Here is a 24,826-nt window from a genome sequence, read left to right on the forward strand (position 1 = left end):
GGAGTGAGTGTACCAGTACCTACTAACGTTTAATTTGCTCCTCCCCCTCAAGGAACATGGGCACCAAGCACACCATCTCCTAATTGACATAGAGGAAACCTTTCAAGCAAGCTAAGCGATTAGTTGCCACACATGACTCAGCACAGCACCCAGAGATAGGTGGTTTTGAAATGGAATGTTGTTGCCCATTCAGCCTCCTTGCCTATGATCATCCGATCTTCTACCTGTTTGATTGATTATACATGACGCACCTTTTAATTTGACACCTCAGTATAAACTACTCGTTCTTTAATGCCTATTTTTCCAGACAAGTGCTTTTCAGGATGAGGATCCACCACCTCCTTATATTTGGCATGTCCAGCTGCACATAAAAGAAAACACAATGTATTAAACAGAATTATAAGGTCTTTGTTGTAGAGAATTCTGATTACACAGTCTGATAAAGGAGAAATAAAATTTCTTTAATAAGTTTCTTTAATGGCGATCAGGCAATTGTGGTCCCATGAGCATGTTATATATTGGGTGTCTGCCGGTCTCTGGTGAAAACAAGGCATTTTCATTGGCCATTATGAAACAAAATAGCATCTTCATACATATGAATATGTATGTATGTAGAACGGCTGTCACAAAGACAGGGCATATTAATAAGAGAGGATAGGTTCCAGAGGCTTTGAACGCTTTTACAAGGAACAGCTTGCAAATATTGCCACGTCAAGATGAGACATGATTATTGACACCTATACATGAAGACTGTGATGTAATGAAATCAAAAAGTAAAATATGTTAAGGGTGTGCGCACTTATGCATCCAGCCTATTATGGATTTTAGGGCTGCGACCATCGAATATTTTTTGGAATCGAGTATTCTGTTGATTTTTTTCATCGATTAATCGGTGAAAAATTGCCAATTGGCTGTTATTCCTCACAAAAAAAGTTTTTTTTTTATTCAAACTCAATACTTTTATTAGATCAAAGCTTAAAACCTTTGGGTTACTGGCTCCAGAAGTAAACCCATTTAATCAATCTTTCTGTGAAACATTCATGATGTACATGAAAAAAAACTATGAAACATAGGTTAGCCTATTTGTCCTTAGTTCTATTTTAATTTAAAAAAAAAAAAAGGATTACATGAGTGAGATCTCATGCCTTATCATGCCTCGTCACAAGAATTTTCCTCGAATATTTGTTGTAATCGAATCATTCGAGTTATTCGAATAATCGTTTCAGCCCTAATGGATTTTTCACATTAAAAGTGGAGAGTGTTGAAACAATTTATTGTGGTTTAATTTTCACAATATGGACATGGGAAAGGGTGCTTTCCCACTGCTAAATCAAATATTAACATTGAAGTAAACATACTGAAAAATGTGAGGAACTTGATTCATGGTTGGTCGGGGGTCCTCTGCCCGTCTCACCTTTGTTGATGGTAAACCGTCACACGTTTAGTATCAAAACACACTTGTCTGTAGAATACAGGCTTGCCTGTAGCATCTCCGACATGCCGCCTCCCTTGCAGTGTCGTGGTAAAATGATACAGTTGAATTAAATCTCTGCTTGTTTTCAAAGCCGCTTCAATGCTTTGTTTTTGGTGGTGTGACAATACCAAATGCAAAATGTATCTTGAACCACGTTCTCTATATGCCAGTAATTTTATATTTATTTTCAGTGTGTTTATTTTTCTAACATCTCTTTAGTTACACAGTGTGGATCTGCACTTTGACTTGCAGTCAAGTTCACACTTTCTGAGGTTGGGATACCAGCAGTAGGTTCCAGAATTATCCATTCATGCCAGTTGTTGCCCTGGATTTCATTTCAATGTGATAATCTTAATTTTCAACAGCGTATCAAGTGGAATAGTGCTACTACTGTAGAAACAATGCAATCCACATTACTGCTGGCACCAACTACTAGCCCTGAAGGCTCCGCCCACATGACTTGGGTACTTAATAAAAATGAGCGTTTAAAAAGATGAATGTTTAAACTTTGCCTGAGCAGAGAGCAAAAGTTCTTTAATGCCATTCTTTATTGTTCTTTTAATTCTCTTATTCTTTGTTTAATTCTTCGTTATTTATATTTTTTATCCAAAAGTCTGCATTTTACATGTTGCTGACAAAAAAACCAACTGATTTTATAAATCTTTAACATAAAAAAAACAATGTATACTGTAGGGATGGAAATCAGCAAGGACGTCACGTTACGATACTGTCATGATACAACATAATTTTATCACAATATGGCAATATACATTAATATTCATCAGTTCACTGAAAATGTAAAAACAGATTAAATGCTAGATGCTGTGTACAATCTGACTGGATCACATTACAATTAATAATTCAGCCAAAACATAACTCAGAACTGAATTTTAACTTTATTGTTTTTACACGCTGAAGTAGTGGACATCAAAAGCGTTAAGACAAAATGCATCTGGAACCAAGACGGCGGCGCGCTAGGTCGCAGCAGCCACACCGGGCCCTGACCATAGTGCTCTTTTTGTAAAATACTTGTTGTGTAAAGGTGGTTATGACCATCAGAATCACGGACAAACACCCTTACAACCGTCAACAATTTCTCGACCTCTAATCAAGCCTGATGAAGCTGGAGAGACTGCGACATTCTCCGGGCAGTTCGCGGCACCACCAAGAAGTTAGCCGATAGCGCTGTGCGAGGAGGTGGACGCGCGGCAAGCGAGCCGGGATCCATATTAGGCTAAAAGTTCATCACAGCTGTCTCTCTCCTCCTCTCCAACGTGCTCTTCTTTGACAATAAAATGGACTGTCTAAGACTGCTTCTGATCTCCGGGGAAGAGATAAGACATCGCTGCGTTCTTATCTTCAGCAAAACTTAACACGCTAACCTGCTTCGCAGGCCAACAAGGATCCATTCCGTGAGACGCGTGGCAGTGGCCTGTTTGTCCACATCAATAACAGCTGGGGCAGGAATATTGCGATTGTCTCTGTGCACTGCTTGGAGCTCATAGAGGTTTTTGAGGTCAGATGCAGACTGTTCTACATCACGTGAGTTCACTGCTGTGATCATCATTACAGTATACATCCCGCCTAGCAATAATGCTAAAGCTAGTGGTGCACTCAGTGAACTCTACAACATCACAAGCAAGCAGCAGTCTACCTGGATGGCTTCTTCGTCGTCACGGGAGACTTCAACAATGCAAATCTCAATGCCAAAATTTCATCAGAACATTGAGTTTGCAATACGAGGGGACAATATGCCAGACTTTGTTTACACAAACATCCAGCATGCATACAAGGCTACACCCCTCCCACACCCCATGAAGAAGACAGAGACCAGCATAAAAGGACGAGAGGTAAACAACAACAATGCGAACTCTTCATTGATTCACATTGAAGCCGTTCCTGGATTCTATACCAATGTTACAGACCTGTTTTCGACTTACATAATGCTTCCATGTTACCAATTCTGGTTCACTAGGATCCCCAACTATGAATACTTTTTACTTTTTATTCACTCTGTTGTAGTTTCTATACATAATTCAGACAATAAGAAGGTTACAAGTTAATCTAAATATTCTCTAAAGAGGAAGGTTGAGGTTTGAAAATACTCAGTGACTGTGCTGTTCTGACCTCAAGGAGAAGTTCATTCCACCATCGAGGGGCCAAGACAGAGAAGAGTCTAGATGAGTGTCTTCCTTTTACATTCAGAGATGGAGGGACAGCCGAGCAGTACTGGAGGCTCGGAGTATACGAGGTGTAATTAGGGCTGCGAGGTAGGTTTGGCTTTGTAGGCCAGCATCAGTATTTTGAATCTGATGCGTCCAGCTACTGGGAGCCAGTGGAGGGAGCGTAGCAGAGGGGCGGTGTGGAAGAATTTGTGTAGGTTGAAGATCAGTCGTGCTGCTGCATTTTGTATTAGTTGTAGAGGTCGGATGGTACATGGTGGTAGACCAGCTAGAAGGGAGTAATCCAGTTTTGAGATTACTAGGGATTGAACAAGTATCTGGGTGACCTGTGTTGACAGATTTGTATGATATTGTAGAGAAGGAATCTACATGAGCGGGAAAGATGGCTGATGTGAGTCAAGAAGGAGAGTTGGTTGTCTATTGTTACTCCAAAGTTGCAGGCTGTTGTACAAGGAGAGAGCTGTAAATTGTCCAGTTAAATAGCAAGATCCTGATCTGGTGAAAAATCTGCTGGAATGAATATTAGTTCAGTTTTGGTGGGATTGAGTTTGAGATAAAAAAAATAAAAAAGTGAAGTGATTGTCACATGTGATACACAGCAGCACAGTACACAGTGCACACAGTGAAATTTGTCCTCTGCATTTAACCCATCACCCTGAGTGAGCAGTGGGCAGCCATGACAGGGGAGCAGTGCATGGGGATGATGCTTTGCTCAGTGGCACCTTGGCAGATCGGGAATCGAACCAACAACCTTCAGATTACGGGCCCTCTTCCTTAACCGCTAGGCCACCACTACCCCAAAAAGCTTACAGCACCTGGTATTCCCAGGCAGTCTCCCATCCAAGTACTAACCAGGCCCAAGCCTTCTTAGGCTGCCACCCAATATGTGATGTCAGTTAGACACGCAGAGATTTTGGAAGCAGCATGTAGATCAGAGGGAGGAAAAGAGAAGATGAGTTGTATGTCGTCGGCATAGCAGTGGTACGATAACCCATGTGAGAGGATGAGCTCACCAAGTGATCTCGTGTACGCGACACTCTCACCCAGGAAGAACCACAGAGACGAAAAGATCAGAGGCTCTGCTATTAGTGTGGTAGGCAGAATCATTGTTGCAATGACTGCCTGAACCGGCAACCCTGAGACCCCACTGGTGGCGATTTGTATGTAGATGCGTGAGGAATATATGGTGTATGTGTGAGAATTGTATGTAGATGTGTGAGGTATATATTAGGGCTGCAACAACGAATCGATTAAATCGATAAAAAATCGATTACTAAAAGAGTTGGCAATGAATTTCCTAATCGACTCTCCAAAATACACCCATGTTACACCTCTTCTCACCTCTCTTCACTGGGTCCTGGTAGCTGCTCGCATAGAATTCAAATCCTTGATGCTGCCTACAGGGCTGTAAATGGAACTGCGCCCTCCTACATCAATACAATACTACCTAGCTACACTCCTGCACGCTCTCTCAGATCTGCAAACGAAAGGAGACTAAAAATTCCTTCTTCACGGGGTCTCCGATTCCAATCATCTCGGTTCTCCGTTGTTGTCCCTGGCTGGTGGGACAACCTGCCCTCCTCCACACGACTAGACGAGACTATCACCACTTTTAAGAAGCAGGTGAAAACCCTCTTATTCCAAAAATATTACAGACAAATCTAACACTTACACACGCACATGCGTACACATTGCACAAACAATACAAAAATGTATAAATACATTATAATTTTTTCTTCGTCTAGCACTTAATCTCTGAGCATGCTCTTCACTGACAAGTCTGAGCCTTATCAGGGCTCTTAGTTTGTAAACTCAATATTCTATAGAAATCGAACGAGAATTGCTGGTGTCTTCCTCTTGTAAGTCGCTTTGGATAAAAGCGTCTGCTAAATAAAGTAAAGTAAAGATTCGTTGTGTCGCGCGACGCGGAGACATTTGATTATTTAAAAAAAAAAACATTTTATTTGAGCGCGGAGCGGAGTGAACACACTTGGTCTCTCTCGCACAGATGCTAGCAGTTTGGCGCCTCATAGACAGCGCGGAGCAAAAATAAAAAAAAAAACGAGCGGAGGTAGAGGACAGATACATGGCGGAGGCAGAGAAATCTGCGCGAAAATATGCAAAAGCGACATGGCACGGGAGCACCACGGCAATGATCCAGCACCTGAAACGCGTGTTTGATGAGGAGGAAGGGAGTTCAGCAGCAGGGGAAGTCACTACAGAATCCTACTTTAGTTCTGTTTGGAAGTGAGGAACGTAATGTCCCTGGTGCTGGTGTTTAACTCGCCGCGGAGGAGAACTAGACGGGGACTTACAGCGCCACCTACAGGTGTGGAGGGGGGATGAAACAGCGTTCGGACGGAGGGTGGTAGTAGCCTAGTGGGTAACACACTCGCCTATGAACCAGAAGACCCAGGTTCAAATCCCACTTACTATCATTGTGTCCCTGAGCAGGACACCTAACCCTGAGTTGCTCGGGGGGGGGGGACTGTCCCTGTAACTACTCATTGTCGCTCTGGATAAGGGCGTCTGATAAATGCTGTAAATATAAATGTTAGTGGTGGGGCAGTGGTGGTCTTGGGGCAGTGGTGGTCTTGTGGTTAAGGAAGCGGACCCGTAATCAGAAGGTTGCCGGTTCGAATCCGGACCCACCAAGGTACCACTGAGGTGCCACTGAGCAAAGCATCGTCCCCCACACTGCTCCCCGGGCGCTGGTCATGGCTGCCCACTGCTCACTCAGGGTGATGGGATAAATGCAGAGGACAAATTTCACTGTGTGCACCGTGTGCTGTGCTGCTTGGGGCAGAGGTGGCCTAGCGGTTAAGGAAGCGGCCCCGTAATCATAAGGTTGCCGGTTCGAATCCCGATCCGCCAAGGTGCCACTGAGGTGCCACTGAGCAAAGCACCATCCCCACACACTGCTCCCCGGGCGCCTGTCATGGCTGCCCACTGCTCACTCAGGGTGATGGGTTAAATGCAGAGGACAAATTTCACTGTGTGCACTGTGTGCTGTGCTGCTGTGTGTCACATGTGACAATCACTTCACTTTGTTAACCCGTCATCCAGCTTGACAAGCATGGCAAGTTGGCGTTAGCTCATTATTAACAGTAGCAAAGCAGGGGTGCTATAGTTACTTTGCATTAAAAGACTAAAGACATGTTTTTATTCACTAGCCTTTTTTGGACCATTCATTTTTCAATCATGTATAGCTACACTGCAAAAAAGGCTTTTCTTATCTAATAATTTTGTCTCGTTTCCAGTCCAAATATCTAAAAAATCTTAAATCAAGATTACTAGACAAGAAAAATGGCATGAGAAAATTAAGTGATGCTTAAAACATCTGTTTGAGATTATGTCTCATTAAGATTAGTTTTCTTACCCCATTGGCAGATAATTTTGCTTGTTTTAAGCAAACAATCACTTTATGTTTTTTCAGAAAACAAGACAAATTCTTATGCTGTTTCATGTGTCTAGTAAATGTATCTTGATTTAAGATTTTTTAGATATTTGGACTGAAAACAGGACAAAACTGCTAAGTTAGAAAAGCATTTTTTGCAGTGTGTGTGTGTCAGTGTGAGAGTTTGTGAGTGTGTGCATCTGCAGTGTAGTGTAGAGAACAAGTTCTGACATTCAAACAAATCCTGTTAAATTTTCTGATTTGTATTGTTCTTTATTTTTTTTATATAAATTATTTATCGTTCTGACAGCTCAGGTGGCACTTTATTTAAAAAAAAAAAGTCTATATTTGGCAGATGTAAAGCATACATGTATATGTTTTTTGTGTAAATCCATTTTTATTGGGTCTGTCAGGAAGACAGACCATTTATTATTGTGCTATTAATGGCAAAAAAGAACATGTCTCACGTTAAAGACCGCCACGCGAAGACCGTCAAACGTAAAGAAACAACGGAGTGGTCAGGCCGAAGGCCTGACCACTCCGCACACGATGATATATTTTTTGCTTTGGTAGGTCGTACGGCCCGGCCACAAATCGGGTTAAAACGTGTAAAAAGTACCGTTTACCATCGTGCCGGGAACGCGTTTTTGGCTCCCTGAGGCTAACCGTTGAAGCTAGCGACCCGAAAATCGAGGCGGGGCCGAAGGCCTCGCCGAGTCTTACGATCCGACGTATGGGACGAGTCGGTGGCACCAACGGGGGTTTGGAAAACCCGGAAAAAGCCGGAAAACCGGGAAAAAGGCAATAAAAGGACACGTCTTACGTCCAAGGCCGCCACGATAAGACCGTCAAACGTAAAGAAACAACGGAGTGGTCAGGCCGAAGGCCTGACCACTCCGCACACGATGATATATTTTTTGTTTTGGTAGGTCGCACGGCCCGCCCACAAATCGGGTTCAAAGCGTAAAAAGTACGGTTTACTGTTGCGCAGAGGAAGAGGTTTTCAGCTCCCTGTGACCAGCCGTAAAAGCTAGAGACACGGGAGTCGAGGCGAGGCCGAAGGCCTCGCCGAGACACACGATCTGACATATTGGATGTGTTGCTAGCGCCAACAGTGGTCAGGAAAACATGGGAAATAGGGAAGGAGGCCAAAAAGGCCATGTCTCGCATTTGTGGCTGCCACGTTAAGGCCGTGAGACGCACAAAAAAAACGGAGAGGTCAGGCCGAAGGCCTGACCTCTCCACACACAATGACGTATTGGTTGCTTCTTTGGGGATTACAGGAGGGCCACAAATCACGTCCAAAACATTAAAAGTGTGAAAAAATCTGGTTTCCAAGAATTTGCGATGAAACGCTTCACAGCACACACACGACTCTCATATCAAATCGTGCGGCTTGTCGTTACGCACGGTTTGACGTATGGCTCGGCTCGGCCGGATTTACGGTCCGCGCGCAATTAGCCAAAAAGCGTTTTCGGAACGCGTTTATTATTCTAGCCCAAAATTGGACTTTTTTGGAGTTTGTGTCCAGACGGTTTGACATACAAAGAAGATATTGATGTCGTCTCGTAGATCTCGCCAAGGCCGACGATTTGACGTATGGTTTATCGCCGTCTGACTTACGGATCATGCACAAATTTGGGAAAACAAAAAAGTGTAAATGGGCGAAAAAAATTTATTTATTTATTATTTATTATTTCAGCCTTTTTTCGGCAATTAATGCGGGTCGTACCGAAGCACGCACACCCGCGTGTTATATATCAAAAATTAGAGCTTTGTTGCGTGAGGTGTGCTATTACTTTTATAAGCGATCGGACTGGGCCTGGCCGAGCTATTAACGCTGAAACAGGGTAATTTCCCATTGGAATGTATTGATCGCTAGTTTTAGCATTGGTAGCATTTGTAAAAAAAAACTTCTTTGAAGTGATACTGCAGTACCACATTAAAGAATTCCCATTTTACAAATTACATGCCCGCAGCTGTGACCAATGCCCGGACAGACCCATCAAAATTTCCCCTGGAATTTTGGCTTCTAGTTTTATTTTATTATTATTATAACAGCTCAAGGAGCAACATGTTTGTGCTCTTTCTAAAGATTTTGGTTCTGTTTTTGAATAAAAGATTGGAAATTAATGTTTTTTGTTTTTTATCCAATTCTACGATTAATAAAAAAAGAATCGACAAATTAATCGATTATTAAAATAATCGTTAGTTGCAGTGCTAATAAATATGGTATATGCATTAGGTTTGTATGTAGATGCGTGAGGAATATATGGTGTATGCATGAGGTTTGTATGTAGATGCGTGAGGAATATATGGTATATGCATGAGGTTTGTATGTAGATGCGTGAGGAATATATGGTATATGCATGAGGTTTGTATGTAGATGCGTGAGGAATATATGGTATATGCATGAGGTTTGTATGTAGATGCGTGAGGAATATATGGTATATGCATGAGGTTTGTATGTAGATGCGTGAGGAATATATGGTATATGCATGAGGTTTGTATGTAGATGCGTGAGGAATATATGGTAGATGCATGAGGTTTGTATGTAGATGCATGAGGAATATATGTTGTATGCATGAGGTTTGTATGTAGATGCGTGAGGAATATATGGTATATGCATGAGGTTTGTATGTAGATGCGTGAGGAATATATGGTATATGCATGAGGTTTGTATGTAGATGCGTGAGGAATATATGGTATATGCATGAGGTTTGTATGTAGATGCGTGAGGAATATATGGTATATGCATGAGGTTTGTATGTAGATGCGTGAGGAATATATGGTATATGCATGAGGTTTGTATGTAGATGCGTGAGGAATATATGGTATATGCATGAGGTTTGTATTGTAGCGATGGGCTCCGTGATGGGGAGAGAACACAGCGCAGTAGCTCAGAGAAGCCTTTATTTACCTGGCACCTTTAGAACCAATCGTATTTAACCATCTTTTCATATATGTGTGTCACATTAACTGTATCTGGGTCAGTTTGAACTCATGAAGATTTCAAGTAGAGAACAAGTTCTGACATTCAAACAAATCCTGTTAAATTTTCTGATTTGTATTGTTCTTTATTTTTTTTATATAAATTATTTATCGTTCTGACAGCTCAGGTGGCACTTTATTTAAAAAAAAAAGTCTATATTTGGCAGATGTAAAGCATACATGTATATGTTTTTTGTGTAAATCCATTTTTATTTTATTTTATTATTATTATAACAGCTCAAGGAGCAACATGTTTGTGCTCTTTCTAAAGATTTTGGTTCTGTTTTTGAATAAAAGATTGGAAATTAATGTTTTTTGTTTTTTATCCAATTCTACGATTAATAAAAAAAGAATCGACAAATTAATCGATTATTAAAATAATCGTTAGTTGCAGTGCTAGTAAATATGGTATATGCATTAGGTTTGTATGTAGATGCGTGAGGAATATATGGTGTATGCATGAGGTTTGTATGTAGATGCGTGAGGAATATATGGTATATGCATGAGGTTTGTATGTAGATGCGTGAGGAATATATGGTATATGCATGAGGTTTGTATGTAGATGCGTGAGGAATATATGGTATATGCATGAGGTTTGTATGTAGATGCGTGAGGAATATATGGTGTATGTGTGAGGTTTGTATGTAGATGCGTGAGGAATATATGGTATATGCATGAGGTTTGTATGTAGATGCGTGAGGAATATATGGTATATGCATGAGGTTTGTATGTAGATGCGTGAGGAATATATGGTATATGCATGAGGTTTGTATGTAGATGCGTGAGGAATATATGGTAGATGCATGAGGTTTGTATGTAGATGCATGAGGAATATATGTTGTAGGCATGAGGTTTGTATGTAGATGTGTGAGGAATATATGGTGTATGTGTGAGGTTTGTATTGTAGCGATGGGCTCCGTGATGGGGAGAGAACACAGCGCAGTAGCTCAGAGAAGCCTTTATTTACCTGGCACCTTTAGAACCAATCGTATTTAACCATCTTTTCATATATGTGTGTCACATTAACTGTATCTGGGTCAGTTTGAACTCATGAAGATTTCAAGTAGAGAACAAGTTCTGACATTCAAACAAATCCTGTTAAATTTTCTGATTTGTATTGTTCTTTATTTTTTTATATAAATTATTTATCGTTCTGACAGCTCAGGTGGCACTTTATTTAAAAAAAAAAGTCTATATTTGGCAGATGTAAAGCATACATGTATATGTTTTTTGTGTAAATCCATTTTTATTTTATTTTATTATTATTATAACAGCTCAAGGAGCAACATGTTTGTGCTCTTTCTAAAGATTTTGGTTCTGTTTTTGAATAAAAGATTGGAAATTAATGTTTTTTGTTTTTTATCCAATTCTACGATTAATAAAAAAAGAATCGACAAATTAATCGATTATTAAAATAATCGTTAGTTGCAGTGCTAGTAAATATGGTATATGCATTAGGTTTGTATGTAGATGCGTGAGGAATATATGGTGTATGCATGAGGTTTGTATGTAGATGCGTGAGGAATATATGGTATATGCATGAGGTTTGTATGTAGATGCGTGAGGAATATATGGTATATGCATGAGGTTTGTATGTAGATGCGTGAGGAATATATGGTATATGCATGAGGTTTGTATGTAGATGCGTGAGGAATATATGGTATATGCATGAGGTTTGTATGTAGATGCGTGAGGAATATATGGTATATGCATGAGGTTTGTATGTAGATGCGTGAGGAATATATGGTAGATGCATGAGGTTTGTATGTAGATGCGTGAGGAATATATGTTGTATGCATGAGGTTTGTATGTAGATGCGTGAGGAATATATGGTGTATGCATGAGGTTTGTATGTAGATGCGTGAGGAATATATGGTATATGCATGAGGTTTGTATGTAGATGCGTGAGGAATATATGGTATATGCATTAGGTTTGTATGTAGATGCATGAGGAATATATGTTGTATGCATGAGGTTTGTATGTAGATGCGTGAGGAATATATGGTGTATGCATGAGGTTTGTATGTAGATGCGTGAGGAATATATGGTATATGCATGAGGTTTGTATGTAGATGCGTGAGGAATATATGGTATATGCATGAGGTTTGTATGTAGATGCGTGAGGAATATATGTTGTATGCATGAGGTTTGTATGTAGATGCGTAAGGAATATATGGTGTATGTGTGAGGTTTGTATTGTAGCGACGGGCTCCGCGATGGGGAGAGAACACAGCGCAGTAGCTCAGAGAAGCCTTTATTTACCTGGCACCTTTAGAACCAATCGTATTTAACCATCTTTTCATATATGTGTGTCACATTAACTGTATCTGGGTCAGTTTGAACTCATGAAGATTTCAAGTGAATCACTGCATAAGGGAAAGTTAATCTCTCTCTCCAACGAGTCAACAGGATGTTTCCCAGTAAGAACAAAATTTCCGTAACACAGTAAAAATGTGCACCACGAAATGTAGACATAGCGCCATCTAGTGGCCAAAATGCGGAAGGTCGTGGGATTTTTTTTTAATATGTAAAACTCCTGAAAAAACACAGTAAAGCCAATTCAGTGTTATTTCATGTATCATATCCTTTGGATATAGATTTTCACGTACTAATTTTGCGCTGCCTGTGTCCCGTTCACACTTTATGTTGCCCAGTTTGTCTGAGATTACATGTGCACTTTGTCAGTTTGTAACTAATTGTTAAAATGTTATAGCACCCAGTTCTAGAGAAACCTTGTTTCATTTCACTGTGTACCGTCTTAGCATGTATGTAGCTGAAATGACAATCTCAGCTTCACTTCACATAAACTGAACATCTTCTAGCACATTGTTTCATTTATAAATAAGTATAAGTCTGCTGCAGCATAGTAATTGTATACCAGCACATGGTGCACCCAAAGAAATGTGTCATCTCCATTGAGGATACATTGATCACATGAGCAGTGGGCGGCCATGACAAGCGTGGGTGTGAGGACGGTGCTTTGCTCAGTGGCGGGATTCGAATCGGCATTTTCTGATTACGGGTCCACTTCCTTAACAGCTAGGCCAACCACTGCCCCACTGAATTAGTATTAGTATAAAGAAAACTAAACAATTTCATAAGACAGAACATTTATTGTCTAAGAAATAGTCCAGTATTTAGTAATATGGTAGGATTCGGATAAACCATAGTTGATATTTTCAGGGTTTTGCTCTTGATTGAAGGCTTCACTAGCAATGAGAATATTGTAATATTATAATGCACAGAATACCAAGCATTACACCACGGAACCTGTTCAGTACTGACAGCACAGGCAAACAGAAGGACGGGACAAATTGGAGGTTCACTGAGGGCCAAAACCTAATTCGGTTCGCCATTACGATGTTTACCAGAAAAGTGGACCAGATAAAAGGCGAGAAAGGTCCCACCGAGATTTGAACTCGGATCGCTGGATTCAGAGTCCAGAGTGCTGACCATTACACCATGGAACCGCCCACTGACACACACGCCCCGCGGCGCCCACACGTCAGTGCCCAAAACGTGCGTGTTGGCGGCAGAACGTCCAGGGTCTTCTTCACAAACGCCGCGTTCATGGCGGCTCGTCAGACGCGTTTTCTCTTTAATTCGCGCAAATGAATTCTGTTTCTGTCCGGAAGTCCGCGCTTTCGACGCGGTCCATTTTTGATGACGTCGACAGGGAGCGCACGTTGAAGTCGCAGATGAGCGTGAGCGGGCGTGTAAGATCACTTCAGCTAAGTTGGTGAGTTGCTGCGTTCAGCAGACACACGAACAGTCCTGATGCTCACGACGTGTTGAAGGAAAACGGGCGGACATCTGTAATGGCGTGTGGTCTGATCCGGTTCTCCTTTCTCCTTTTGCTGGATGTTTTTTCTAACCTGGATGGAGCAGAGGAGACTCTTCCATGCTGCCATATTTTTTCCACCAGGGAGTCAGAACACCATGTCAAAAGCAGGGCTGCTCTGTTTCCGCAATAAACTTGCTTTGGCACCGATGGTTCGTGTGGGGACCCTCCCCATGAGGCTGCTGGCTCTGGACTATGGGGCTGACATCGTGTACTGCGAGGTAAGGGCCAGTTTCAACATGCATTTTACATCAGGATAAAAAGCTACCACCACTAGTCTGTTGGGTTGATCTAGCTCAACACCACACGACCGACCATCTCGGAAACAAGCCGTTTTAGTCAATAAAACAAAAGGCAATGTTTTAATATTAATCATTGGTGAGTGCTGTGTTAGGGTAGGTTTAGAGTAATGAATGCATGTAGTCCACATTTTCACCACAGAGACAGATACCCATTTTAGAATTGTAGTCTTAATTTGAGTATAACTGAATGTTTAGAATAATTTAGTTGGTGCATGCTATAAGATAAATGAATACGTATTTGGAATTAGGGGAAGAAAGGCCCGTATTTCCACAATGGTTCTTGTATTTGTTCTTGTTCAGTTCCAAAATGGTTTTAAGTATTAAGTATTGTTTCTTCAACCTTTTTACACCTTACTCACATATTTCTATTTCTCTGTTTTTTAAACAGGAACTTATAGACTTAAAAATGGTTCAGTGCCAGAGAGTGGAAAACGGTGAGCACAGTTTGCAGTGTCCTCGATCTACCATAGGCAGACTGTACATGCATGTATTTTTACGACCTCTGACTGCTGTTATTGGCAGAGGTTCTGGAGACCGTGGATTTTGTCGCGCCCGATGACCGGGTCATGTTCAGGACTTGCAGCAAAGAGAAGGACAAGGTGGTCTTTCAGATGGTAAGTGTAAATTGCATTACTGCTTGAGCATGAGCATTCATAATCCAGTGCAGTTTGTGATTAGCCCCCCACTTTCTTTTCTTTGCTTGTAGGGAACTGCAGACCCACAGAGAGCTTTAGCAGTAGCTCAACTTGTGTGAGTCTTCCATTCTCCTCTGTCCTTTCTACCCACCATAGTGGTTATATTAGCACATTTCCGATTAGTTGGTGTGAAAACAGCCTGTCTTGGTCATTTACATCTACAGGGAAAATGATGTTGCAGCCATAGATGTGAATATGGGCTGTCCAAAGGAATATTCCACAAAGGTAAGCCATGCGATTGTATGAAGGTGATGTAAGATCAGTTTTTCTGTCCTTGTTAATGCCTCATGTTTTCAACAAACAGGGTGGAATGGGAGCTGCTCTGCTGGCTGACCCTGACAAAATTGAGTCTGTATGTGCTGCTCTCTCTGCATATTTTACATGCTTAAAGATGATTTAATAATACCGTTCTAATGTGTTCATTTTTATCAAGATCCTGAGCACACTTGTGAAAGGAGTTTCGAAACCCGTGACCTGTAAAATCAGGATTCTCCCCACAGTAAGACTCTCGTTGTTCTTTACACGTCTGCCATGGCTTTGCATAATGCTGGTGGTAGCGCAACCCCCTGAGCAAGACACGTAACCCTGTAAGTCGCTCTGGATAAGATGTCTGGTAAATTATCTAAATGTAATGATATCATTCATTTTACAATATTTATAACATTTGCACATTAATAGGCTGATGTGGTATTTTTACACTAGGTGATATACAGACAGTTGGAGAGTTTTATATACTCCTGCAATAGGGTTTGTTGTGTAATAGTGTAAGCAAATCTCACATTTTTAACATGTTTCAGCTGGAAGAGACTGTGAGTTTGGTGAAGAGGATAGAAAAGACTGGAGTGTCTGCTATTGCAGTACATGGCAGGTATATTAAAAGCATGGATCTAACGTGTTCTTAAGAGTGTTGTAAGCAATGCAGTTGATATTATTTAATTAATGTGATCTATTAACAGTAAAATAAATATGCATATTTTGGTGTATGTATTCTGCATTGGTTCATGTAATTAAGTCTTCTAAATTGTCAGGAGTGCATATTATCGTAAAACAGATTTCCGTGCTTAATTGTCAGGATGAAGATAGAGAGACCTCAGCATCCTGTCCACTGTGACTACATCCAGGCCGTGGCTGAGGCGGTGTCCATCCCAGTCATTGCCAAGTAAGAGCAACGCTTCCTCTACTGATGCCTTTACAAGCCTGCGTATTACCCACACTGTTTGTGTTGTTTAATTTTTCCCTTATCAGTGGGGGTTCTCTTGAACTGGTGAAGAGTCACGAGGACATAGAGAAGTTTCGCGAGGCGGCGGGGGCCAGCTCTGTGATGCTGGCCCGTGCAGCTATGTGGAACCCTTCCATTTTTTGCAGCAAAGGGGCAGTATCTGTGGACCAGGCCATGGAGGCGTACATCAAATATGTGAGTTTTTCCTGTTCTGCTGCAGTTACACTCACCTTACACTCACCTTCTTCATCTACCATAGATGGCTTGGATTTGAAATTGACAATGTATTGCCTCTTTAGTGTTAAATTACAGTATGCATATTGATAGAGTAGTAAAAACTTTGCATTCATGTGAGAATTTGTGTTTGTCTGGCAGGCTGTTCGATACGACAATCACGCTTTCAACACAAAGTACTGCCTGTGTCAGATGCTCCGAGACCGTGTGGAGTCGGCCATGGGCAAACAGCTTCATGCTGCACAGACCAATCAGGACATCTGGTACAGAACTTTTTTTTTTTTTTTTAAAGCCGAGTAGATGACTACCTAATGAAAAGGTTCGGTTTGTGTTGAAGTGCTGTGTGTTGTTGGTCAGCCAGGTGTTTGGGATGATGGAATATTATCAGAAGGTTGAAGAGGAGCAGCAGAAAAGAAAGGAAAGACTCCAATCAAATCCCAACATCGACACCAGTCCCGTCTTAGACGGGGATGTTGTCACAATGCCTGTTCGATTTGAAAGGTCAGAGCCAAATCTTTCCTCCTCTAGCTCTAGCCATGTTACCATTTATTTATTTATTTATTTATTTATTTATTGCTTAGAAGTAATTCATGAGTACAAAATACACACAGATGGTACACCTTCATTAGCTCTCTATTTTCCATGGAATGTAGTGCAGTCCCAGCTTCATCCACTAGAGACCCCTGTTGAATTATTGATTTGTTTTGTGATTGTTTTCATTTATTGATTGTTGTGTGATTGTGTGTCTATCTCAGGAGAGAGTACCCTCCTCAGATCACACCCAAAATGTACCTGCTGGAGTGGAGCCGCAGGGAAAAGCTGGAGCAACCCGCGTATGAGACGGTAAGGCGCATTTGCAGGCCTGGCTTCACCGCTCATGTAACCGTGTAACCCAGCTGACTGTAACTGAATATCTGGGCCTCTGGCTAAGGTGTCTAGACAGAATCTGCGGGTTTGGAGTCATGACCGTGGCTTCAGATCCTTCGCCCTAACAACCTAAACTAAAGATAAAGTTGGGTTCTAAGAGTTGTGGTTAAAAAGCTCGCACAAACTTTCAACACCACGCTCTTACAGTCCCTGCTACTAACCTTGTGCAAGGCACTTCATCATATTGTCACAAAACGTTTTAAATTTGCACGTTCGTGGCTGCCTGATGCTGATGTTGTGTGGTTTTTAGGTGCAGCGTGCACAGGACCGAGCTTTCCAGTCCACTGTAGCAGTGGGGGAGAAGAAGTACCGCTCCACTCTGTGGTGAGATGCATGCAGCCCCAAGAAAGGCAGTTTTTCCATGAATGGATGTAGGTTCTGACAATACCAGGTGTTATTTTTGTATTTAAAACATAAATATTCTTCCACAGGGAGAAGTCGAAGAAGTTCGCGGAGCAGGCAGCAGCCATCGTGTCCCTTCGCACCCTTGGGGTGCCTGAAGGCCGCATCGGAGAGGAGAACTCGGGGCTGGTGAATAAAAGAAAGCGGGAGGAGAAGAACGGCGAACTGGAGAAGCCAGACGACCAGCTCAACCCGGAGCCAGACAGGCGGAAGCGGCACATCACCGAGTCCCTCCAGAAAGCGGAAGGCCGTCCTGATGGAGATGACGCAAGGAGGTCCAACGCAAATGGCCAAACTCTGTCATGACGCGGCCCGCCTGACCAAAGCATTTTCCTCTTCAAGCAAAGTCACGTCCCTGCTGTCTTCCGTTCGTAATGAACAACAGACCCCCAACCGTATGTCTCATAATGGGGCTCTGCAGCACTGACAGTCATGTAAACCACGGTGAACTTCGTAACAATTTCTTTTAAACCTTTAGACAGTTTTGTTTTTGTCTTAAGGAGGTTAACTGCAAAGGAAACCTTTAGCTGTTGCCAAGTTACCAGGAAGCACGTTTCTGTTTTATTACTTTTGTATTTATTTCCTTTCAGAAAGTCTTGCTGGGCAGCGAATGGGTTTGAAATAAAGGAATAAACGTGTTGATTTCGTTTTTTTTTTTTTTTTTTTTTTGTTTTGGAGGGCTGTTGTCGGCGGAGTTCGGTGACGTCACGCGCGCGGCCGCGCCCCTCGCGTGCGCGCGCGCAGAAAGTTGCCTTCACGGCGGCTCGCGCGAAGCCAAGTTGCTCGGAGCGGCCGCGGGCGCGTTGACGGGAGGAGTCGCGGCGGAAGCGGCGACGGCGAGAAAAAAAACCATGTTTTGGACCCCAGAGCCGGAATTCCACGCTGCGAGCTACTGGGCTACTCCTTAGGCCAACGAATATAGTCTTCTACTTGTTGTTTTTTTGGTGCTGATTCTTTTTCCGTATTTAGCGCACTCCATTTTTTTTAATAACCGATGTAATGGCTACTACGAATTACGGCGAGGAACTAGACTTCAGGCTCACTTTCGGGGAGGACGGGCAGCAACATTCTCTAGGCCACACAGGTAACTGAGCTCTCCCACCTTCTGGGCGCTTCTTGTCCGTGTTCTAAACGTTCTCCACATCGTTCCCACTCTGGGAGGCGAGAGAAGAACATGAACGCGTTAAAAGCACCTTTTCCTCATCATAATGTTTTATTAAATCATAATAAAACATGTTCTGCGCACATGGCAGGTTTGGAATTTATGAATCAAGAAGCCATGAGATGTACAAGCTTGACTTGTTGTGTGTGTGTGTGTGTGTGTGTGTGTGTGTATATATATATATAGTATTTTTTTATATTTAGTATTTTAACCCATCTTTACTGCTTGTGTAAAGTTTTACACACAGGCAGCTTATCAACCAACATCTGGGGTCGAGAGCAGAAGTTTGCCTTTTCACCATCTCGGCAGCATCCTGTATTTGGTGGTCACAGTGTGTGTGTGTGTGTGTGTGTGTGTGTGTGTGTACAGCATTATTTATAGCTGTCTGTTGTTGCAGGGCCGACAGCTGGTATATTGCTTGGGTTTCTAAATTAGTCCCCTAATTCAGACCTTTGTTATTTTCAAAAGCGGCCAGGTTAAATTAGGTGCCCCGTTGTCCTGCTAAACATGTCGTCAGATGTGCAGAATTTGATATTTATTTCTTTATTTTGCTTCTTGATCAGATGTTAGTCTCAATGATGGATCGTCGTGCTACTTTGGCAACGTCAGCCAGCACCAGCTTGTGGTTAACCGGCCCGGAGGGATCTCCCAAGCCTCTGCACACCACGACGGCTCCTACGACACTCAAAGAACTGGATGCCACCCTTTGGAGTCGCCGCCCAGGGTGTTTGACTGCCCTAGCATCCAGATCACCTCCATACCCACCAGCACTAACCAGGATGGGCTTATTAACCAAGACGTTTCGCAGATGCACACGTCGGAAGCGGAAGGAGGTGCTGGCTCCCGAGACCACATGTACCTGCCTTTAGAAACCTTTCACAGGGATCCGTCCTCCCTGTGCCCTAGTCCCTGCAGCAGCATTTCCTCGAGGAGCTGGTTGTCGGATGCGTCGTCTTGTGAGTCGTTTTCCCATGTTTATGACGACGTGGACGCAGAGCTGAACGAGGCAACGGTTCGATTCAGGCTGGCGTCACCTCTGATGTCTCCTCACTCATCACCATTGCCCTCACCTTTGACTTCCCCTCTGGCTTCGCCCCAAGTGTCCCCTTTTGTCTCACCGTTTGGATCTCCGGGGGCTTCGCAGATGGGAGCGTATGGAGAGGATCCATGGCTGCGCTACCACCAGCAGCATCTCCAGCACCCTGCTTTCGCTCAGGCTCTGTCCCCTCACCAGTCTCCATACCAGTCCCCACGTACCAGTGTCACCGAAGACTCCTGGCTCAGTCCCCACCTGACTTCCTCCTCCTCTAGGCCTTCCTCGAGGCCATCATCTCGTCCTAATTCACCCTGCGGCAAGAGGCCTTATGTCGGTGCAGATGCCTGTGCAGGAACCTCCTCGCCTCACCTCTCCGGCAGCCCCAGTCAGTCCCCCTCGCTCAGGGGAAGCGTGACTGAAGAAAACTGGTTTGGGAACTCCAGCCTGCCGTATCCTCAGCATTACCCATCCGATCTGGATGTGCCTCTCAAGACCAGACGGACCTATAAGGAGCACACCACCCAGGATCAGGCAACTGGTGTCCATGGTCTGGAAGAAGCGGCAGTGGAGGAGGAGGGCTACGGAGCTGGGCCTTTATCTCAGGATATAAACACGGAGCCGACTCTGCCTGGTCCCAGGAACGAGGACTTTGTAGAGCACTTTCTACCCGTCCCCTCGCACTTCACATGGAGCAAACCAAAGCCATCTCAGGCACCTATTTATAGGTATGTTATTACCCTTTAATAACCATTGGCATTTGCTTAAAATGCGAATATATAAATGGTTAGAAATGCCACACGATAGGTGACATCCTCTGATGTCAGGAGGATCCAGGTTCGTGAACTTGGAGGTTGAAAGACTGGATTGGAGGTCAAAACACCTACATGCAACAAATAATATTATTAGTGAAAACACCATGTTGTTGAATGGTGGTACTGGTACACATCCATAAAAAACAGTAGCTTGGCATTTGTTGGGGAAAATGGTCCCATTTGAAATTAAGTAATAATACACTTTCTTATTCTGTTCGGGCCCGCCGTCCAGTCCACCTTGCCTGCCGTCCCTGGACACCCCCTTGCCAAGTCAGTATGGCCAGTATGAGCTGAGAATAGAGGAACAGCCCAGGGCCCATCACAGAGCCCACTACGAAACAGAAGGAAGCCGGGGAGCCATCAAAGCAGCTTGCGGCGGCCATCCTGTGGTGAAGGTGAGACGGGCGTCTTGCATTGTTATGGCCCAGAGGTTGGATTAGTTAACGTCCATTTAAAAAATTCTGTATTACACTTAAGTACACAGCCTATGGCTAAAATTAAAGAGTCTAATCTGATGATAAAGCATACCCCCCCCTCCACACACACACACACACACACACACACACAGAGAAGCTCCTAAAAAAACAGCATCGGATTAAATTGTTTGTTCCCTGTTTTAAAATGCATCCCAGTCACGCTGATCTGTAACAAATCTGCTGCAATATTTTCTTCCATTAGCGTGGGTTTAGATCATTTTGTAATCTTGATTATATATCTTATTTGTAGATAGTTAAATTTTGACTTGCCATGCGGTAAACACAGAATAACCTTGAAGTTAATGGTGAGTAAAGACACGGGCGACACAGCAGAGAAAATGCCTGTGACAATTCTATGTCAAACGTATCTGAACTAACATCATACATGTAATGTAATTGTTCATTATTATAAATCTGTTGCACGGCTGTATGGCAGAATTATGACCGAGTGAAACTGCCAAAGCCCCGAGGCTTTGTAAATAGGTGAACTTGGTCCTTTGGACTTTTTGAATGTGATTACATGCTTGAGCAGTTGAAATATTAGTGAGGAATTTCCTGTGACATACACATGGGCTGTGCTCCTACTAGGCACTGGCAGAATGATTTAATTACTTCACACGTTATTCGCGAGATCATCAATTTATATCTGAGTAAAGTAATAAGGGAAGTGGGTTTAAAACAACAAAACCTTGCATCCTGTTCACATTCTGTTGTGAAACGTGGCTATTTCTTCATGTTCTGCCTGAATGAATGTATTTGGGATATAGAAGTCTTAATGTTCAATCAGCAATAGCACTTTTAGTACTTATTTAGATGTATTTAGTCCTCTTTTACTTTCATTAGTCTGTCTTTATTTTTGCTAAATATACAAATATTTTTTATACTTATTTTTTTGTTGTTGGTGCTACAGTTAATATGGTTTCTCCTAAGTGCACGCAGTCCTCATTTTTTTTTTTGCACTCCACTGTTAGCAAACACTGGCCGTTACAACTATGCAAATATCAGCATTAGCAACATGCTTTATCTTGGGTTTGTGTGCGTATAATCAGCTTATAAATTGTCATAGTCAATCAAAGGCCATCGGATCCAAAAAAAAAGTGGAAGCAATGTTGTATTTGCCCAGTGATGTGAACATGTCATATCAGCCTAATAAAACAAGCTTATGTTTCTTTCTCCTGCATTTGACAGCTCATTGGATACAACGAAAGGCCAGTCAATCTGCAGATTTTCATTGGGACTGCTGATAACCGAGCAGTGAGACCACATGCCTTTTACCAAGTGCATAGGATTACTGGGAAAACTGTGTCTACTGCAAGCCAAGAAACTGTGATAAGCGCCACCAAAGTTCTTGAAATTCCTCTCCATCCTGAGAACAGCATGTCAGCCAGGTGCCTCTAAAAAAGATTTTCTTTATTACAAAATCTCTGTGCAAATGTACATAGACATGTGGTTTCATGTGCACACCACAAGAAATATGGCAATCAAGCCAGAGACATTTTAAAAAGGGAAACTGGATTTGTGTGCTGAATTCTGCCTTTTCACATTTTTATCTTTATATGGTAAAACGCTACGATTTCCTGTCTTAAGGGGGGGGAAAGGGGGAAGAAAGACTTTGTTTACAAGTATAAAAATAAAGTAGTAATATGTAGAAATAATCTTTAAACTTAGCGGCTCAGTGCAACAGTGGTCATTTCTCTGACGTAAAGGTGAGCAGCAAACCCTTTGTCAGATTAAATAATAAATGCTGCATACATGACAGTGCTTAAATATTTTTTACAGTATTGACTGTGCTGGCATCCTGAAGCTTCGAAACTCCGATATCGAATTGCGAAAAGGGGAGACGGCTATTGGGCGGAAGAACACCCGGGTGCGTGTGGTGTTTCGGGTGCACATCCCTCAGTCTGGAGAGAAGGTGCTGTCCCTGCAGACAGCCTCCGTCCCTGTGGAATGCTGTGAGCGACTCCTTTCTTCCGCTTGGCAGCCTGTTATTCCTTTAGTACACATTAACGCCTGATCAAGCTTACATTTGTAATGAGTTTACAGACACATTTGCACAGTTGCACATTCCATTTTGGAGTTTGTTATGTGTTGGGGGGCAGAAAACAACTAGAACTTTCTGTGTATCTTGTAAACCTATGGTTCCATTGTGGTTTTGAATATTTACTGCCTCGTTTGTCTTTACGTCTGTGTTTTTGCACATGAACATGTGTGGGTGTGCACGTCTGTGTGCTGGAAGTATGCAAAAAATCTCCAATTGAATATGCAAAGCTGTCCAGGCCACCGTAATTGTCATGTGAGATGTGAATTGGGGTCTTTGTCCCTCCAGCCCAGCGCTCGGCTCTGGAACTGCCTGACATCGAGCGGTTTAGTCCCATCAGCGGTTCAGTTAGTGGAGGAGGGGAGATGCACATCACTGGGCCCAACATCTTCCCCGACTCAAAGGTCTTCTTCCTGGAAAAGAGCCCTGGTAGGGTTTTCTAAGCTTCTGTTGCTCTTCTTGTGCCCATCACACAATGGGAGGGTTGTTAAGGTATCCCCTCCCTGTTCAGGCTATTAGTATTTTTTGTGCGTGTGCAAGTGGATGACTGACATGCTGGCATATCATGTTATGCACTGTGCACTATGCGACAGACCATAAAAGGTACCAAAAACCATCAAGGAATGTTTCCTGATCGCTCGAGCCTGAGGGTGTATTTAGAGACATATGTAGACTAATTAGGATTTTTTTTTCTATTTCCAGATGGCCGAACCCTTTGGGAGATTGATGCAAAAGTTGTGCGTGAAAAATCAAAAGATGTAAGCAAACAGTTTTGGGTTAAATATTTTCAGATGGTGCCAGTCTTGAAAGTTAATATCATATACTAGACAAAACTGCCATTAATGTAGGAAACATTTCACTAAATGTGGTGTTTTGAAATCTCTGCAGATGAACGTTGTGGTGGAGATTCCCCCATACCACAATAAGAATGTGAACTTGTCAATCCAGGTACTGTTTTATGTGAGCAATGGAAAGAGGAAAAAAAGCCTAACCCAGTCCTTTACCTACTTATCAGGTAAAATATCTCACTGCTTCAACACGCCAACAAAAGCACGATTATTAGCATGTAAATGTTTTCAAATGATGCAGTGATGCGAAAATCATCATGTCTCAGCAGTAAATGTGAAGCAAGAATTTGGACGTGAGGGGAGCCTCACCATTCCTGACACGACCTACCCTCCTGACCAGTGCATGCACACTGGAGCGTCTGGGCCACCTTCTACACAGCCTGCCAACAGCCACGCAGAGCTCACTTTTTCTCACATTCAGGGAAGTGGCTGTGGAGCCGACTCTGAGTACCAGGATATGCCTTCGGCCACGCCCTCTGAGCTGTTAAAGACCTCATTCCTGGGAAACGAGAAAAACTATACCCACAACAGGAAACCTGCCCTCCCAGCGTGCAAAGTCTCACCCCAACCGTCTCATGACTGGAGTCACTTCCAGTCTGAACACCCAGCTTTCACTTTTTTGAGTCTAGGGTCGGTGGAGCACCACACGCTATCCAAACTTCCTTGCTCAGGCGTTACCAAACCCTTAAGCCATGACTCTTCTGACACCCAGACGTATGGCTATCCTTACTCCAACTCTGGCCCTAACCAAACCACAGGCGGTCTAGGTCCGTCTGCCTTACCCCAGCT

The 24,826-nt window shown here is 42.8% G+C and overlaps 2 protein-coding genes and 1 non-coding gene across 6 annotated transcripts; 2 read left to right on the top strand and 1 right to left on the bottom strand.

The window, feature by feature from the left end:
• Positions 1-13,443: 13,443 nt before the first annotated feature.
• On the bottom strand, positions 13,444-13,515 carry trnaq-cug (transfer RNA glutamine (anticodon CUG)). Its single transcript has one exon. It is a non-coding gene; the product is annotated as a tRNA-Gln (tRNA).
• Positions 13,516-13,562: 47 nt separating this feature from the next.
• LOC114766645 (tRNA-dihydrouridine(20) synthase [NAD(P)+]-like) lies at positions 13,563-18,303 on the top strand. 4 transcript variants are annotated; one of them, XM_028957659.1, is made up of 16 exons: positions 13,563-13,784; positions 13,934-14,107; positions 14,577-14,622; positions 14,711-14,802; positions 14,895-14,938; positions 15,048-15,108; positions 15,188-15,235; positions 15,317-15,382; positions 15,681-15,751; positions 15,956-16,042; positions 16,129-16,297; positions 16,478-16,599; positions 16,694-16,837; positions 17,092-17,179; positions 17,514-17,587; positions 17,695-18,303. In XM_028957659.1, exons 2-16 carry the CDS (start codon positions 13,985-13,987, stop codon positions 17,969-17,971), a joined length of 1,512 nt encoding a protein of 503 aa, XP_028813492.1. In that variant the 5' UTR covers positions 13,563-13,784; positions 13,934-13,984; the 3' UTR covers positions 17,972-18,303. The 4 variants fall into 4 exon arrangements, with proteins under 4 accessions (XP_028813492.1, XP_028813493.1, XP_028813491.1 ...); XM_028957660.1 differs by having other exon boundaries at positions 13,971-14,107; XM_028957658.1 differs by having other exon boundaries at positions 13,563-14,107.
• A 110-nt stretch (positions 18,304-18,413) lies between these two features.
• On the top strand, positions 18,414-24,824 carry LOC114767201 (nuclear factor of activated T-cells, cytoplasmic 3-like; the record flags this gene model as incomplete). Its single annotated transcript, XM_028958783.1, has 9 exons — positions 18,414-18,749; positions 19,391-20,588; positions 20,908-21,070; positions 22,340-22,539; positions 22,931-23,103; positions 23,478-23,618; positions 23,892-23,947; positions 24,078-24,204; positions 24,304-24,824. Coding segments are annotated over exons 1-9 (2,664 nt in total), but the record flags the coding sequence as incomplete, so codon positions are not given.
• Between the last annotated feature and the right edge of the window lie 2 nt (positions 24,825-24,826).

The sequence above is a fragment of the Denticeps clupeoides genome, chromosome 17 (genome assembly GCF_900700375.1).
Source record: "Denticeps clupeoides chromosome 17, fDenClu1.1, whole genome shotgun sequence".
Lineage (NCBI taxonomy): Eukaryota > Metazoa > Chordata > Actinopteri > Clupeiformes > Denticipitidae > Denticeps > Denticeps clupeoides.

Excerpts from the sequence above, each read along its gene's own strand:
- LOC114766645 (XM_028957658.1), top strand. The coding sequence starts at position 13,907 with ATGTTTTTTCTAACCTGGATGGAGCAGAGGAGACTCTTCCATGCTGCC. Across the intron at positions 14,623-14,710 it reads GTGCCAGAGAGTGGAAAACG|AGGTTCTGGAGACCGTGGAT; the intron begins GTGAGCACAGTT and ends TGTTATTGGCAG. Across the intron at positions 17,588-17,694 it reads AAGTACCGCTCCACTCTGTG|GGAGAAGTCGAAGAAGTTCG; the intron begins GTGAGATGCATG and ends ATTCTTCCACAG.